The 15,372-nt window shown below is 37.5% G+C and overlaps 1 protein-coding gene across 11 annotated transcripts in view; it reads right to left on the bottom strand.

The window, feature by feature from the left end:
• SCMH1 (Scm polycomb group protein homolog 1) overlaps nucleotides 1-15,372 on the bottom strand; it is a 151,640-nt gene that overhangs the window by 40,637 nt on the left and 95,631 nt on the right. For all 11 annotated transcript variants that reach the window (XM_049617394.1, XM_049617395.1, XM_049617401.1 and 8 more), the window contains one exon: nucleotides 2,979-3,211. In XM_049617394.1, the coding sequence (XP_049473351.1) occupies nucleotides 2,979-3,211 (233 nt within the window). The remainder of the gene's footprint in view (nucleotides 1-2,978; nucleotides 3,212-15,372) is intronic.

Here is a 15,372-nt window from a genome sequence, read left to right as displayed (position 1 = left end):
TTTTTTTTTTTTTTTTTTTTTTTTTTTTACCTTATAGATATCTGTTTATCCAGGAAATTTTTTCTAGATTTCCTCTAGTTACTGTCTCTTTTGTGCTATCTCTGTACTTTGTATTGCATCTGTCACAATGTATTGTCATATATATTTACATACTGGTGTCCCCTATTAGCCTGGAGCTCCTTGAGGGTCTGATTCTGAGTACTGTTCCTAGTATGGCAATTGCCATATAATAAGTCTCAATAAACATTCTGAACGAAGCACACAGTACGGAATACCAATAATGGGGGAAGGATTACAAATGATTTAAGAAAAATCGAATATCTCCTCTATGCTGTTCAGGGCAGTCTGTAGGAGAGAAAGATCTCAGAAGGTTCTTTCCAAGAAATAGTTTTCTAAAAGCCTTTCTGAATGCAAGGAAATTGTAATCATCACTGAGGTTCAGAAATCCCTTTTTACTAAATGTCCCATGTTGTTTCCACTGCTGGGAGCTATATAAACCTGTCTGCCTTCTAGGAGTGTATTATCTAAAGTGACAGCACCAGTGACAGCAGGCATATATAAGATGGCCTTGTCTGTGGAAGTTATCATACAAACATGAAACATTCAAAGCATACATGGGACATGGACATTTCTTTTTTCTTTCTTTTTTTTTTTTTTTTTTTTTTTTGGATACTGCTTAAAATAAAAGTTTAAATAAACAAGGAGCCAGGGAAGAAGGGAAACATCAGTTCAACTTCACTGAGTTGGTGGTGGGATTTCACGGGATCCCTGAAGGAACAAGCCTGGTAGGTTAGGAGCCCAAATATTGTAGCAGAAAGCAGAGAGATGGAAGACATCATTATTATTTGAGATACATGTATCATATCTATTCATATATTACCTCATCTCCATTTTACTGGTGAGAAAACTGGAGCTCAGAGCCTTACTCAAAGATGTTTCTCACAGTCACACAAGTGGTAAGAAATGGAAATGAGATATAAACCTGTTTGTCTGGCTTCAAAGCCTCTGCTCTAGTCATGAGACCACTTCACTTTAGAAGGGAACAGAAGGGCCATGGGTTAAGTGGAAGGCATATACATTTACAGAAGTAGGCATAAGGACAGGAGGGGGAATTAGCGAGTCAAATCCCAGCCCATAATATACAGGATAAGATGAGAATTATTGTTTTCAAGAGGGTTGGAAAGAACGGGGACTTTGGTTATTACTATGTTTAGGACTTTCCAAGGAAGCAGAACAGCAGCGATCATAGAATCGCAGTGTTTAGGTTTTGAAGGATCTCAAAGGCCACTTAATCCAACTCTCTCTCTCCTACTTCCCTCTCCTGAAAATATCCCTCCCATATAGTCATCTAGTCCCTGACAAAATGCCTCTAGTGATGGAAGATCACTACTTCCTCTTTCTTTTTCTTTTCTTCTTCTTCTTCTTCTTCTTCTTCTTCTTCTTCTTCTTCTTCTTCTTCTTGGCAGATCACTACTTCTGTTTTGGGATAGATTTAACTGTTCCTTTTATGTTGAGACAAAGTCTATCTGCTTGAGTTTCTACTTTTTAATTCTGTCTTTGCAAACTTTCAAGGTTAATCTGATGCCCTTAAAATGTCTTCACATCATCAAAAGCATGGCTTCTTGGCCTTGGAATCTTTAGAGCCTTCAGTGTCTCTCCATAGCAGGAGAATAAGAAGAGAGAAGTGGAAACAAAAATGAACGAGGACTTGGGCTAGGGGTTAGTGATAGATAGATCAAGAGCACATATATTACATAGAAGATGAGGATGTGATATCAAGAATTCAAAGCCAATAAATAAGATCATCTCAATTAGAACATCATAAGTAAAATCATCCATCCATCCTGCATATATTGAACATTTCCCAAGAGACTAAGATATAAGGCACTACAGGAAAAAAGCGAAAAGAACAAGACTAGGTTCCTGACCTTGAGGAGCTTGTATTCTAGAAGAACTGAAGTCAACTGGAGCTAATACACAAAGCCAAAACAGTCAGTCAACCAACCAAACTTAGGGAAGAACTCATGAGATTAGAATGGAGTGCCCAGGGAGAACTAGGTATCATTTCTGCATTGAAACTCAGGTGGTCTAGTTCAGGAGGGAGATGCAGAAAATCCCCTGACAAAAAGTGAGTGGAGAAGATGATGCCAAAGGAAGCCCTATAGAAGCAGCTGAGGAACTTTCTTATCAATGGTTTCCCTAAGGAAGACACGCATGAAGTGTCTTGACTAAAAAAAGGTGGTTCTTGCAGTAATGGTGCTCAGTGACGCTTGACTCAGCGGTCTTGTCCTGTACTAGATGTAAGCGTTAGCTCCTTCAGGAAATGTGGGAGAGTACCCATGGTAAGGCAGCAGTGACCCTGGAACTAGAACATGTGGGGCCCCATCTCTGGAACCTTTGCCATTTATTAGCTATGTGACCTTAGGGAAGTCCTTTCACATCTCTTAAGTCTCAATTTACTTCACTATGAAATGACATTAACATCATTCATCTCCTAGGTTCTTGTGATCATCACGTGATATGTATGTTATGGTGTCTGATAACAGAACCTTATACTTGCTAGGTATTCAGTAATGTTCTTTCCTTCTTCTTAAAAGAAGGGGCAGGATTAGAAAAAGAAATACAGGTACAATTTTCTGTTTCTGTTCATGTGCTTGGGCATTCATTCTGGGTAGGTTAACAATTAGGAGCAGGGCCTTTCATTGAGGGAAGACATTAGACCAGAATTTCCTCAAATGTAACTCTCACAGTCAAAATGTGTTTCTTATCCACACCATCCTATCTCTACATTACCAATTCCCAGGTAAGTTAGCTAAGCAGGGATGACAATGTAGGAGATTCCTGTTTAAAAGTATACACAAGGTGGAAAATAGGGCCAGACATGCCCCTTTCCAAGATGGATGGATATGGGTGAGTTACCCCTTTATAACCCTTTATATTTATATTTCCCTTTCTGGGAAACCCACATTTTTACCTACCTTACTGCCAGGTTTGGGACCCCTCTTCTTTGGGAATTTCAAAGGTTCAGCTGACTTGGATGGGGTAGAGATGGGGTGGGGAATTAGGGGCTTGGGTGTCCGGCCCCGCTTCTTTCCTGGTTTACGCCCCCTCTGCCCTGGTTGATGGTCCAAGATAGTTTTGGTGCTGCTGTGGATGCTGGGCTTCTCAGTGTTCACATCAGATGCAGGATAGGGATTCTTTGGAATCACAACTGCAAGAAAAAGACTCATTCTATCACCCCCTCCACCCACCTGCATTCCCATCCCAAACAGAGGGGGAAAAAAAAAGACTTGCTACTTCTGCTTGGGTAGTTTTATCCCAAGAAGCTAGTTTCCTGGCATCTGACCTAAATGTTAGAAAATCTCACAGGAGAACTGAATTTAGATTGGTTAGAATTGGAAGTTTTAATTATTTCTGGCAGATGCAGAGAAAATATTAAATTTTTCTCCCCAAGGCATCTAGTTAAAGCATATAAACAGAACCCATAGGCTCAGAGATGGAATGACTTTTAGAAGCCTACAATCTCTTCCTGCTAAGAATGAAGATCCAAGGCTCCAAAGAGGAAATGATACCTTCAGGTTACACAGTGAACAGGGGATAAGGACTTATGTTTTAAACTGGGCCCGGACAACCAAGTTAGGAATTTTCTACATCAATTCACTTAAAGTTTTAGTGTGATCATTGCAATGAGGAGTAGTGAAACACATGGACATACATACACACATCTGACAGCACCTCTCCTTACACCCTTACTTTAAAAATTGTTTCTCCATATTACCTTCAAGGTGAAGTCCAAATTCTTTGCTCTGATATCCAAGCACTTTTGCGACTTTACCCCTGACTTGCTCTCCAGTTATGTCTGATGTCATTCCCTGACACACATTCCCCACCCCCACCCCCATGCTCTAGCCCAGTTGTTTCACGCTGTCAAAAGTTCTGCCCCTGTAGCCCAATTGTTTTCTGCACACCATTTCATTCAAGCAAACATCAATACTCAGTTTTCAACACTCAGCTCCAGGGCCACCTCTTCATTGAGGCCTTGTGTGACTATTCCCCAAGTTAAGTCAGTGCCACTTCCCCCCCACACCCCAAGCATTCTATACATATCTATGTCAGTACACTTTCCATTTTATATCTGACTATCCATCTTCTCCTTAAGGGACATCTAATTCACTCCACAAATAGTTACTGAGCACTTACTATAGGTTAGCAAAACACCGTTTTCACTCTCGTGGAGCTTACCTCCTCGTTGGGGAGACAGAAAACAGACAAATAAATACATAACATAAGGGCAGGTAAGTGCTGTGATTAAAACTAAAGGAGGGTGAGGAAAGCCCACTCTGAGGAGGTGATATTTACACAGAGAGCTCCCCAATGAAATAAAGGCAAAGCATTATGAAGATGTGAGGAAAGGGCCTTCCAGGGAGGGGGCACATAACAAGTGCAAAGATCCAGAGATGGGGACATGTTAGTGTGTCTGAGGAACAGTAAGGAGGTCAGTATAGCTAGAATTGAGTGAGTGAAGAGTGTCGGAGGTTCAGGTTAGAAAGGGAGTAGCAATAAGATCGTGCAGGCCTTTGCAGAGGATGAAAATGAATTTGAACTTTCTAAGTATGAAGGGAAGCTGCTGGAGGATTATGAGCAGGGGAGTGGCAGGATGTACTTGAAAGGAACCTTCTGGCTTCTCTGAGAGGCAGGAGGCAGCAGGAGTAGAACTAGGGAGGCTAGTTCATAAGCTAATTCCAGTGGGCAGGTAGAGGATAATGCTGTTTATGCTTCTAGGTAGGATATAATAAATTATGATGAAAAGTCAGATACATTCTTGAAGAGACACTGCAGTGTTGTAGAAATCACAGGGACTAGATGAACTAGAACTCCAGACCTGAGTGGGGGAAGGGCTTCCGAGGTAGCTGACACTGTTTTGTTTCCTGAGGGCATTTGTCAGTTTGGGGCATGAACTGAGGCTCAGGCTTGGCCTATGCAGAGGACCTCTATTGGAGGAAAGAGAAATCCAATAGGCTGCTATGACTGATTGGTATTTGAGCTCCATACTTGTGTCCAACTTTCCCCATGGGACGTTTGCTGAGTTCTGAGTCTGAGCAATGGAGATGTGAAGCTAGGCTGAGAGCTTATAACAAGGCAGAATTAAATCTCTCATAATTTTGTGGTTTTAGGGGATAAATGAGGTCCCACTAGAAGGAGGAGGTGTACCTCAAACATACCTCCTCAAGATAAATGCCATATTTTGAAATTGTAAGGAGTAAGAGGTTAAAGAGCCAAACCCCTAACCTCTCAAAGGTAGGACAATCTCTTGCAATTTTTCAGGGCTAAGGAGATAGAGACCTATTAGGTTCTCAATCAAGAGCCCAGGAGGGCCCATGTTCAAGAAACAGGGATAAGCTACAGGTACAATCCAGACCTGAAGTAGCTCAATCCATGATTAGATTGAGAGAATCAGGTCCTTATCCTAATTAGATTAACAGAAGTAAGGAAGAATTATATCTGATGGAAGATACCAGTGGGAGCCTTAATGGTTCTTTTATATAAAATATCCAGTGTATCACACAAAAAATATTAGATATAATAAGAGGCAGAAAAAAGTGGTAATCAAGAGAAAATACAGACAATAGGAGATTTATATATGATCCAGATAGAGGAACAGAGACTTTAAAGTAATCATAATTAATATGTAAAGAAAGTAGAGGAAAAGATGAAAACAAAATGTAAGAAAAGGTAACACCCACAGAAAACTGGAATCTATATGAAAAATTAAATGATCATACTGGAATTAAAAACATGAGACATTAAGAGCTCGTTGGATGGATTTAAGGGAAGACAAGATCCAGCAGAAAAAAGGATGAATGAACTTGAAGAAAAATCAATAGAAAACATCCAAAATGAAGCAAAAGTATGGAAAAAACAGATTAGAGCATTAGAGACATGCGGGTATAGTCAATGGATCCAAAATATGAGTAACTATAATCCCAGAGCAAGAAGACAGAGAGAATGAGGCAAAAGTAATATTTAGAAACCAATGAAAGAAGAAAGAGCTCAGCAATTGACAAGCAGCAAAAATCTAAAAAAATACCTCAAACTATATCAAGACACATAACTGTTAAGCTGCTGAAAATAAAATATAAAATACAAATAAAATGAAAGACAGAGATAAATTTTTTAAAGCAGTCAGAGAGAAAAGAGGCATCTTATCAGAGCATCAGTAAGATTGATGGCTGATTTTTTAACAGAAACTATAGAAGCCAGAAGCAACAGAATGATATATTAAGGGGCTAAGATATACAAACTGCCAACCTACAGTTCTATACCCAGTGAAAATTTCCTTCAAAAGTGAAGGTGAAATAATTATTTTCAGATAAATCAAAGATAAGAGAACTTGTTACTAGCAGATCTAAACTACAGGAAATAAAACGGAAGTTCTTCAGGCTGCAGAAAAGTAATCCCAGATAGAAAGATGAAACTGCAGAAAGAAATGAAGAGCCTAAGAAAGGGTAACTATGTGGCTAGATATAAAAGAATTTAGAACAAGAACTGACTATTTAGAACAAGAAGTTATAAAATGGTTTGTAGAGTTTACAATATATGTATTAGTAAATTATATGAAACCAATAGCACACAGGATGGAAGCAGGGGACAAAAGGAGTTAAACTTTGTTAAGAATTTTGCATTATCTGGGGACTGGTTACAAAACACTTATTTAAGGAAGACTTTGATAAGTCCATGATACATATTTGCATAGTATAGCTAACTAAAATAAATAAATTCTGCTGTGGTTAAATAATTATACAAGAATGTATACTAAAAGCTATGGAGAGAGAAATCGAAGAATAAAATATATCTGATTAATCCAAAAGAAGTCAAGAAAGGAAGAATAAAGAAATGAGGAAGAACTCAAAGAGAAAACAGAAAGCAAAATGCAAAATAGTGACTTAAATCCAAATGAATGATTATATTAAATACAAGTGGATTAAGTAAAACAATTAATAGGAAAAAATTAACATACTGCACCAACCTTCCCCTGTCCCAGTACCCCAATTAGATCTGTTTACATGAGGGCCTTGAAATATGAGGACATGTGAAATATAACATAGATAAAAAGATACAAACAGATGTAAAAACATATACCCTGTAAACATTAAACAAAAGAAAGCTCTTGTGGCTATATTAATGTCAGACAAGTCAGTCTCTAAGGCAAGAAGTATGATTAGACTAAAAAGGAACATTTCATCAAGATAAAATAGTCAATTCAAAAGGAAGCTATAATAACCTTAAATTTATATATACCTAATAACACAAAATATATAAAGCGAAAGTTTAAAAAACAAAAGGACAAATAGACAAATACAAATTATGAATTGGAGATTTCAACATATCCCTCTCAGTAAATTATAGGTTAAGAAGCTGAAAAAAACAAAACAAAACAAAACGGTAAGGGTAGGGAAGATGTGAATAACTCAATTAACTAACAACATAAAATAACCAATTAACCAACCAACTTAATTGACATATATAGAACACTACACCCAATGTGTATAGAATTCACTTTCTTTTCAAACACTTATGGAATATGCTGGGTGAACAAGCAATCCTGAATAAAGTTCAAAGAATTAAAATCACACAGAACAAGTTCTCTAACCACAACAGCATTAAATAATTAATTACAGTTTTAGTCTCAGCCACAGTCTTCAATAACATTTATTTTTATTAAAAAAAATTTTTTTAATGTTTTATTTCTGAGAAAGAGAGAGACAGAGAGCGCAAGCTGGGGAGCGGCAGAGAGAGAGGGAGACACAGAATCCGAAGCAGGCTCCAGGCTCTGAGCTGTCAGCACAGAGCCCGACGTGGGGCTCGAACTCATGAACCGTGAGATCATGACCTGAGCCGAAGTCAGGCGCTTAACCGACTGAGCCACCCAGGCGTCCCAATAACATTTATTTTTAGAAAACACTGTTGCTTTGGTGTTTTAGGAAAACTTTTACAAATCCCTCTATATTAATAAATTCTAATGCAGCAGGAAGATAAACAAGTTAGTGTGTTCAGTTCCACTACCAGTAACACAGAAATATTTACAGCTCTAAAAACACAGACCTGCAGGCAGGAACTTAAGGAATTGCAGATTCTTCTGTACCAGCTGATTCAACTTATACATCTGCATTCATTTGTTTATTCTAATCACTGCTTAATAAACTGTCTTAGAAGTGAAAAGGAAGATTCTTATATTTTTCTGCTTTGATACCTTCAGTCTTTTTTCCTTTTTAAATATTTTTTTATTTGAGTATAGTTGACATACAATGTTACATTAGTTTCAGATGTACAACACAGTGATTCAACATCCCATTATATGTTATGCTATGCTCACAACAAGTGTAGCTGACATCTGTCACCACACAATGCTATTATAATATCATTAAGTATATTCCCTATGATGTAGCTTTTATTTTCACACCTTATCCATTCCATAACTGGAAGCCTGAATCTCCCACTCCCCTTCGTCCAACCACATTGGAATTTAAATAGGAATCAATAACAGGAAATTAACTGGAAAAATCCCAAATGCAAAGAAATAACTCAAACACCATAAAAAATAGAAATAAGAAAATTCTTGGAACTTAAAATTCATGAAAATATGACAGATCCAAATGTGTGAGATTTAGCTAAAGCGGTGTTCAGAGGGAAATGTATAGCTTTCAATGTTTATATTAGGAGAGAAGAAAGGTTAAATATCAGTGATCTAAGCTTCTACTTCAAAAAGCTAGGAAAAGAACAGCAAACTGAACTCAAAAAAAGTAGAAATAAGGAAATAATGTGAGTGACAAGTCAATGGAAAAAAGAAAGCAGACATATTACAGAGAAAATCATCAAAGGTTGGTTCTTTGAAAAGATAACCCCTTGACAAGCCTGATTAAGGAATGTAAAAAGGAAACACAATCTACAAATATCAAGAATAAAAGAGTGGATTTCATTATAGATAACCCAGACATTAAAAAGATAATAATAGGACATAATGAATAACTTAATGCAACTACATTTGAAAATTCAGATGTAATGGGAAACTTCCTTGAAAAGATGACTTATTAAAATGGACATAAGACCAAATAGAACATGAAGGGCTGTGTACATAATAAAGAGATTGAAATTGAAATGAAAAACCTTTCTGCAAAGAAAATTCCAGGCCCAGATGCCTTCACTGGCGAATTCTAGCAAACATTTAAAGAAGAAATAAAAATAACAACAGAGTGTACAAAGTCTCTTCAGATAAATGGAAGAGGAACACTCCCCAACTCATTTTATGAGGCCAATGTAATCCTCATACCAAAGCATGACAAAGATATTACAAGAAAACAAAACTATAGGCTAATATCCCTCATGAGCATAGATGCACAATCTTTAACAAACATTAGCAAACTGAACGCAGCAATATATAAAAAGGGTAATATATTGTGACTAAGTAGTTTGTATCCCAGATATACAGATTGTTTAACAACAGAAAAAAAACCAGCTGAACTTACCACATATACAAAATAAAGAAGAGAACCCATATATCATCTCAATAGATGCAGAAAAAAAGCATTTGACAAACTTTAATACTCATTCATGATAAAAATTATCAGCAAATTTGGAATTTCCTTAAGGCAAGGGCATCTATAAACAGCAGAGGCAACAGCACACTTAACGGTGAAATATTGAATACTTTATTACTGAATCATGGAACAAGATAAAAATATTCACCATCATCACTTCTATTCAACATTGTATTGCAGGCCAATGTAACAAGAAAAAGAAATAAAAGCTACAAATATAGGTTATAAAAAAGCATTATTTGCACATGACATGATTTTTTACATAAACCATTCCCCTCCCACCTACAAAATCTACCTAAAATTAGAAAATGAGGGCACCTGGGCATCTTAGTTGGTTACACATCTGGCTCTTGACTTTGGATCAGGTCATGATCTCACGGTTTGTGAGATCGAACCCCACAATGGGCTCTGTGCTGACAGTGCGGAGCCTGCTTAGGCTTCTCTATCACTTTTTTTCTGCCCCTTCCCCACTTGTGCGCTCTGTCTCTCTCTCTCTTTCCCTCTATCAAAATAAAGAAATAAACTTAAAAAAAATTGGAAAGGTCACTAGATATAATCCAATATACAAACATCTATTTCTATATATACTAATAATTAGAAAATGAAATTTAAAAACCCTAAATCAAATACTCAGTGAAAGATATGCAATACAATCACACCAAAAACTGTAACACATTCTAAGAGAAATTAAAGCAGATCTAGATAGCACATGGTCATGAAGAGATCTGCCACTTTCAGGGTTCAGAAGACTCAAACTGCCCTCTCAATGCTCATCAAATTGATTTAAAGAGTCAATGCAATTCCAATCAAAATCCCAGCAGTTTTTCTGTAATGTGTGTGTGTCCAAATTACCAAATTAATTCTAAATTTTATTACGAAATGCAAAGGATCTAGAATAGCCAAGTCAATCTTGGTAAGTAACAGCAAAGCTGGAGGGAAAACTTACATCATTAGATATCAAGACTCATTATAATAGAGTAATGAAGACATGTGATACTGGTGTTAAAGACAGATAGTCAAATGGATCAATGGAACAAAACAGAGTCCAGAATTAGACCTACATATCCAGTCATCTTATTTATGACAAAGGTGCCCCTGAAACTGTATGGTGGTGGTGGTGGTAGAGGGCAACACGACTTCTTCAATAAAATTGTGCTGAGTCAAATAGATATCCACATGGAAAAGAATGAGACTTGAACCCTACACTTCATATTAGATACGAAAATTAACATGAAATCTAAAACATCAAACTTTTCCAAGAATACAGAGGGCACTATCTTCAAAACTTTGGTGGAAGCAAGATTAAACATGGCACGCAAAGCATTAATTACAAAAAAACTGACCCATATGACTTCATTAAAATAAAAAATTCCTGTTCCTCAAAAGACAACATTAAGAAAGCAAAAGTGAAACCTAGGGAGTGGGAAAGGATACACAAAACACGTAGGTCAGAAAAGTAATATCCAGAAAATATTCAAAATCTCTTAAAAGTATGGAATAAAAAGAATGACATTCCACTTGTAAAAAGATGACACCAGAAGAGCCATGTCACAAAACTGAATATACAAATAGCTGATAAGGACATGAAAAGTTGCTGAACATTATTGGTTACCAAGTAAAGCGCAAATTAAAGCTGTGAGACACTACATCTCCCCCAAAACTGCTAAAATGGACGGTCTGACAGTACCTGAATCGGTGAGGAGTACCAAGCAACTAGCACACTCGTGCATCGCTGATGGCAATGGAAATCACTCTGAAAAACCGCTTAGCTTTACGCTCTCCCCCAGCAATCCCACACCTTGGGATATACCCAAGAGGAACGAGTGGCACAACCACCAAAAGACATGTACTAGAATGTTCACAGCAGCATTTTTCATAAGACTCCCTGGGAGGGATTTCAGGCATTATCTAAAAGGTCTGAAGATATACATACTCTATGATTCAGCAATTCCGATCTCAGGTATAAACTCCAGAGACATTCTTGAGCATGTACACTTAACATACATGTAAATGAATGGTTATAGCAGTGTTATCTGTAGTAACTGAAAACCTGACATGATCCAATGCCCATTATCAGTAAAATGCACTTTTAAAAAAACGTAGTTTTCAGAGTATGGTCTGAGAACTCCTTCCTTGAAATCCTTTTGGGGGTCTGTAAGATGAAAATTATTTTCATGATACTAAACCATTATCTCCTCTTTTCACTCTCACTCTGTCACATGGAGTTTTCCAGAGGCTATATTTGTGATATCTTCATTCTGACAGCTAATGGAGTATGTATTTGCATAATATACAAGTATATTCTTATGTTTTAAAAAGTTCTAGGTTTTAATTTCTAACACAGTGATATGTGTTAGACCCCAGAAAGACCTTGGGGTCTTAAGGGATACAAAAGTTTCCTGATACCAAAGGATTTGAGAACCACTGATCTCTAATTATAATCACTTCCTTGCCTTTCTTTTTCCAACACACTTACCTAGAAAAAACCCCAGTCTAATTCTCTACCTGTTCCACACCCAAACCTCAGTAACTTAACATGCCAAATGTTTAAACTGATTACTGTAAACCCTAAGATTGCCCCCTATATCTCTAGTAACGGACTATGGAACCTGAGCTGGGCAGGGAGGTAAGTCATTTATTTACTTTGGAGTTCCTGCCATCACATGACAAGGTGCCAAGTTCCTAGCTGGGGCCTAGCACATGTTTGTAGAATAAAAAAAAGAAAACAGATATAAAAGATGAACTGAACAGGGCTTTACCTGGCCTTCTAACAGTCAGAAAATAATTGTTTTTCCTCCTTCATCTCTTTTCCCTTAAGGCTAGATATAAAAGTCCATGATGCCAACTGCTAAAGAGGTTGCCCTCTCCAGCCTGAAAGATCTGGGCAGAAGAAACTAACCAATTATATTTAACAGTTCAGAAAAATCAGGGCATGCAGGTCATGTGTGAGAAGCTAGCACTGAGATTAAACTTCATACTAATTTAAAAGCTTCTTGATAATGGATTTCTTAAGCTGTCCTTAGGGATTCCAGGATTTGGAAGTTCTTCCCATCAGGAAGCCCTATTCTGCCACATTCTAACTTAATTATCCTAGTTGGAAAAAAAAAAATTGGAGTGATATCAGGGGACTGGGGATCTAATTCTAGTTCTGTCCCTTATGGTATGACCTTGAGTGTGTCATTTAAGCACAGTCTTTTCTTATTTTTCCAAATGTAAATAATTAAATAATTTAATGACTGCCCTACTTCAGAGAGAAATGAAAGATCAGAATATTCTCCAACACATTTTGATGCTACTGAGTTTGACAGCATCATACCCTTAACTGACAAAATTCTTGGACATTCATGTGGCCTTCCTAACAATCTTGTGAAAGCTGCATATTATTCTCCTTCGACAACTAAGGAGAGCAAGCGTTGGAGAAGTGAAGGGGCAGAGCCAGGCAAGATTCTAGTCTTTGGAGTCTTCACTGGCACACATTCTGCCATATAGCCTAGGAGGAAGAAAGCAATCTCTCTTCCTTCAGGAGCCCGGGATGGGGCGATTCATATGTTAATTAGTTGACCACATCAGTTGAAAATTTAGTAAATTATCTCCAGTGAAAAAAACCCCAACAGGATTGTTGTCCTAGAAAAGCACAATGTTGAGAAGGTTAGTAATCTTTACACAATTAATCACGATTCAGTGGGTATGGACTGGTGTAGAGAAGGCACAAGACAAACCTGGAACACACTGATCAGTAAGTAATAGGGATGCTCAGAAAATGATGGGGTCATGCCAAGAGGACCCAGGAGCCAACTTCAAGGGGTTTCCACTGGCCAAATCTGGAACATTTTGAGCATCAAAACAAATAATGATAATAAATTATTATTGAATCAACTAAGTGTGGCTCCATCCTGATGTAACTATGCATAAATAAACACAGACGAGAAGGGAAAGCTGTTGCTTATAGTAGAACCCCAACTAATAAATGTGGAAGAAGTGAGGGAATTAGAAAATAGCCATTTGGGTAATAACTGATTCAGGCAAGACTCATCAACAGATGCTAAAACGATTGGGTGAAAATTTGGTGAGAAACAGGAAATTTATAGTCTCAAAGTATTTCTCCACTGGAGGAACTTCTCCACAAGATTATTAATTAATTACAAAGGAATGAACTGAAAAACTTGGTAGATACCGCCTTAACCAAGTAACCAAAGTTACTGCGGTAATGGGACAAACACATATCCTGTATCTCCAAATGTGATACTTTGAGAAGAATGTCACCTCAAGCTCTGTGCTGACAGCTCTGCTTTGGATCCTGAGTCTCCCCGTCTCTCTGCCCCTCCCTGGCTCACACACTCTCTCTCCCTCACTCTTTCTGTCTCTCTCTTTCTCAAAAATAAATTAAACATTAAAAAATGTATAACTTGAAATGTATAACCAAAAATATATAACCTAACCGTGAGGTTATATCAGACAAACCCAAACTGAGGCTCTGTCTATAAGACAACGTAACAAACATTTATAAAGAAATATTGAGGTCATGAGAGACAAGGAAGAATGATGGAAAGACTGTTCCAGATTAATGGAGACTAAAAAGACATGACAATTAAGTGCAACTCATGAACCCAAATTTTCTTTTCCCAAAAGGGCATTATTGGGATGATTGGCAAAATAGGAATAAAGTTTATAAATTAACTACTGGTATTGTATTGATATTAATTTTCTGGTTTTAATAATGTTAAAAGGCCTACAGATTAGCTCTAAACACCATATCAGTGTTAGTTTTCTGATTTTTTTTCTAAGATTTTATTTTTAAGCAATCTCCACACCCCATGAGGCTTGAACTCACAACCCCAAGATCAAGAGTCACGTGCTTCCCTGAGTCAGCCATGCACCCCTAATTTTCTGATTTTAATAATAGTACTATGCTTATAGAAGAGCATGCCATTGCTTTTGGAAAATATACACTGAAGTCTTTAATAGTAAAGGGACATTATTACACAAGTCATGGTCAAATGGTTCAGAAATATGTATTACTTATTTAGAGAGCCTAATAGTGCAAATGTGATAAGTGTTAGTATTTGGAGAATTCTTTCTTTCAAAAATTTTTTAAGTTTATTTATTTATCTTGAGAGAGAGGGAACAGGGGCAGAGAGAGATGGAGAGAATCCCAAGCACTGATGGTGCTTGACGCACTGACAGTGTGGAGCCCATTGTGGGGCTCCATCTCCTGAACTGCAAGATCATGACTTGAGCCAAAATGAAGAGTCAGATGCTCAATCTGTAAAGAACTTGCCAAACTCCACACCCAGAAAACAAATAATCCAGTGAAGAGATGGGCAGAAAACATGAATAGACACTTCTCTAAAGAAGACATCCAGATGGCCAACAGGCACATGAAAAGATGCTCAACGTCACTCCTCATCAGGGAAATACAAATCAAAACCACACTGAGATATCACCTCACGCCAGTGAGAGTGGCTAAAATGAACAAATCAGGAGACTATAGATGCTGGAGAGGATGTGGAGAAACGGGAACCCTCTTGCACTGTTGGTGGGAATGCAAACTGGTGCAGCCACTCTGGAAAACAGTGTGGAGGTTCCTCAAAAAATTAAAAATAGACCTACCCTATGATCCAGCAGTAGCACTGCTAGGAATTTACCCAAGGGATACAGGAGTGCTGATGCATAGGGGCACTTGTACCCCAATGTTTATAGCAGCACTTTCTTTTTTTTTTTTTTTTTTTTTTTTTTTTTATTTATTTTTGGGACAGAGAGAGACAGAGCATGAACG

Source organism: Panthera uncia (genome assembly GCF_023721935.1).
Source record: "Panthera uncia isolate 11264 chromosome C1 unlocalized genomic scaffold, Puncia_PCG_1.0 HiC_scaffold_4, whole genome shotgun sequence".
In the NCBI taxonomy this organism is placed as follows: Eukaryota; Metazoa; Chordata; class Mammalia; order Carnivora; family Felidae; genus Panthera; species Panthera uncia.
Note: the sequence above shows the minus strand (reverse complement) of the source record. Positions and strands in the feature narration are given on the sequence as shown.